This window comes from Galeopterus variegatus, unplaced genomic scaffold (genome assembly GCF_000696425.1).
Source record: "Galeopterus variegatus unplaced genomic scaffold, G_variegatus-3.0.2 Scaffold3938, whole genome shotgun sequence".
NCBI classification, from domain to species: domain Eukaryota; kingdom Metazoa; phylum Chordata; class Mammalia; order Dermoptera; family Cynocephalidae; genus Galeopterus; species Galeopterus variegatus.
The window spans coordinates 183,804-187,121 of NW_007730049.1; the positions used below are offsets into that span (position 1 = coordinate 183,804).

Below are 3,318 nucleotides of genomic sequence, written 5' to 3' on the forward strand. Positions count from 1 at the left end.
AGAGAGAGAGAGAGAACACACTCACACTGGGGAAGGCAGTGTGAACAGCTTGCAGGAGGAGGGTCGGGGGGAGGCAACCTCCAGCTGACCACAGCCCCCACCTTCCTCCATCCAGGATTCCCTGGGCGGGAACAGCCGCACAGTGATGATCGCCCACATCAGTCCAGCGAGCAGCGCCTTCGAGGAGTCCCGCAACACCCTGACCTATGCTGGCCGGGCCAAGAACATTAAGACCAGGGTGAGGGCCCCTGGACGGTCCACCCAGGGCACATCTTCCTGGGCCAAATTTGAGCCCTGGGGCTGACCCCTGCCACCCACCACACCCTCTCTGGAACCAGCCACCACTGCACTCGTCTCACTCCCCTGTCGAATGTTACCCCGTGCCCTCTCCCTGCACCTCCAAAATCTACTTGTCTGCAGGAAGCCCATGGCTCCCAAGGGTCCCCTTCTTCTTGTTCTGGGTGTGTGCTCCCCCGGCCTCAGCCCTTCTGACTTCCCTTCTTTACATGCTTGTTCAGACTTCACGTTTTCAAAGCACCTAGTCATTATAGTCATGGGAGGCAACCTATGCTGAGCTCTTACCCCAAGTCCTTTAACATAAGGCTCACTTGATCCTCAAAAGCAGGCGGGTGTTATTGCTTTCCCAGTATACGGTTTAGGACAAAGAGGTGTGCTGAGCTCTTACCCCAAGTCCTTTAACATAAGGCTCACTTGATCCTCAAAAGCAGGCGGGTGGTATTGCTCTCCCAGTATACGGTTTAGGACAAAGAGGTGTGAGGACGTTAAGTGACTTCCCAGCTGGTTAGTGAGGGTTCTGAGGCACAAACTGGAACTGGGCCGCCCAGTTTCCAAGGCCATGTCCTCGGCTCTCTGGTGAACATGTCGGAACTCCTGCCATCTAGCGAGAAGCCTCTTTCAACCTCTTTGCATGTGGAGGGGTGGGAACGGATAAATGCACGACGGGTGCAGGGAACATTCCTCCAGCACCTACAACTTGCCGGCCACTGTCCCGAGTGCTTCACGTTGTATTCCAGCCCTCCAGAAACTTAATGGGGGAGAGGAGACGTGTTCTTGAAATAGTTCATTGATAGTTCTGAATATTATTAATAGCAGGTAAATGCTGCCAGCTGTAGGTGCCAAGGCAAGTCGGAGAATGGGGAGGAGGAGGTGGGCTGGTGGGATCCAGTGGAGCTCTTTGGAGCCTGTGAGGGGACCCTGAAGGATCTGAGGAGGACATTCCATAAGGGTGGGATTGGGAAGGGCAGAGGTTCCAAAGACAGGAAGGAGATGGTGTCTGCGGCGAGCGTGGGGAGAGCAGGATAGTTCCTCAGTTACAGCAGAATGTTCCCGTGGGAACAGTGAATCAAACGAAAATCGAAGAGAGAGTGGTGGGTCTTCAACACCAGGGGAAGGAATCAGGCCACCCCCCTAAGCAGCAGGGAGCCAGTGATGGTTGATGAGCAGGAGAAGCAGGAGTTTGGGAGCATGGATCTAGCAGAGGCAGGCAGCTGTGATAGGAGGCTGTGAGTCTGGAAGCAAGGAGGCCATCGCTGTCATCCAGAAAGACTGGGAGAGGCAGGGGAGAGAAAGAGAAAGACCGCACAGGCAGGCCTTGGTGAGTGCATGGAGGCAAGGACCGGCACCCGAGGTGACTGCCACCCCTCTGTCCCCATCCCGTGCTCCCTGAAGGTGAAGCAGAATCTGCTCAGCGTCTCCTACCACATCGCCCAGTACACCAGCATCATCGCTGACCTGCGGGGCGAGATCCAGCGGCTCAAGTGCAAGATTGATGAGCAGGCTGGGCGGGGCCAGGCCCGGGGCCGCCTGGAGCGGGGTGACATTCGCCACATCCAAGGTGTGTGCGCGGGTCTGCAGCAGTGGGAGCCGTGTCCGGCAGCCCTCCTCTCCAGGCTGCGTCACGTTGCTCTGGGGTCAGGCAGTGCTGGGTTCAAATCCAGCCTCAGGTTCTTTCTGGCGGGATAGCCCTGGGCTAGTCGCTCAACTGCTGTGAGCCTTCCAGTCTTCTGCTGTAAAATGGGAGGGCGAGCTCTGCTTCAGAGTTGATACAAAGGTTAGGTGGAATCACACGAAGGAGAGACACGTAGCATTTAGCTGTGCAGGATGTCACACTGGGGGCTGTAGTGTAGGGCTGAATCCATGCCCGGCAGCACCAAAAGGGCCACCATTCCTCGGTAGACTTGCGTATTTGCTAGGACGGTTTTCTGACAGATGGCGGTAAAGTATCTGGGTGCGCCTTTCTATGGCTGACAGAAAAGTGCTGTAAGGGCTAGGGGAAGCCCAGTTACAGAGGAGCTGGGAATCACCTGTGGGCCAGAGCCTGAAGACCCGATGTGGGCGTGGGAGGAGGTAGTAATCTCGGAGGTCTTTCTGGAGGAAGTGGCTGGACAGGAGGTGGGAGTGTGGTTTGGGAAGAGAGGGCAGAGAGGGCCCCGGGTGGGCTCAGACTTTCCTGGCCTGAACCTGCCCCCTCCACTGACCTCTCCCACCCCGATCCACTGGGCAGCCGAGGTCCAACTGCACAGTGGGCAGGGCGAGCAGGCCGAGATGCGACAACTGCGGGAGCAGCTCATCAGTGCTTTCCAGGAGCAGATGGACGTGCGGAGACGCCTGCTGGAACTGGAGAACCGCGCCATGGAGGTCCAGATCGACACCTCCCGCCACCTGCTCACCATTGCCGGGTAAGCACCCCTTTCCCTAGGACCTTCCAGGTCTCACCCCTGGGACAGATGAGTGGGGAGCTGGACGTGCACACCGTACCCTGCCCCCGTGGCCTGAATCCCATGTCTCCTGGCGGGTGGGGCCGTGCAGCTGGGAGCACGAGAAGTCGCGCCGGGCCCTCAAATGGCGGGAGGAGCAGCGGAAGGAGTCCTACACCAAGGATGACAGCGAGAAGGACTCAGACACAGGCGATGACCAGCCAGACATGCTGGAGCCGCCCGAGGTGGCCTCAGCCCGGGAGAGCATTGCAGCCTTGGCGGGCGAGCAGAAGAAGCTGCACAAGCAGAAGGTGTCCAGGGTTTGGGGGGCAGCGGGAGGAGTGAGACCTGGGAGCTCGGGCTACACATGCTGTGTGACCTTGCTAAGTTCCTTAACCTCTCTGTGCCTCATATGCCTCATCTGTAAAATGGGAGCAGTCATGCTGCAGCCCTCATGGGGTCGTTGGGAAGATTAAATAAATGCCTGGCACGTACCATGGACTGGAAACATGGTAGCTAATATTATAAGTAGGGTTTTCCGGATAGCAAATCTCTGCCTTCTGTTCTGATACCCAACCAGGGGGGCTTCAGGGTATCATGA

General features: G+C 57.5%; 1 protein-coding gene across 1 annotated transcript in view; it reads left to right on the top strand.

Moving 5' to 3' along the window:
* Positions 1–3,318, top strand: part of KIF19 (kinesin family member 19) — a 27,152-nt gene that overhangs the window by 18,735 nt on the left and 5,099 nt on the right. Inside the window, exons 9-12 of the mRNA XM_008586329.1 lie at positions 116–238; positions 1,690–1,855; positions 2,525–2,699; positions 2,830–3,191. Coding sequence (XP_008584551.1) covers positions 116–238; positions 1,690–1,855; positions 2,525–2,699; positions 2,830–3,191 — 826 coding nt within the window. The remainder of the gene's footprint in view (positions 1–115; positions 239–1,689; positions 1,856–2,524; positions 2,700–2,829; positions 3,192–3,318) is intronic.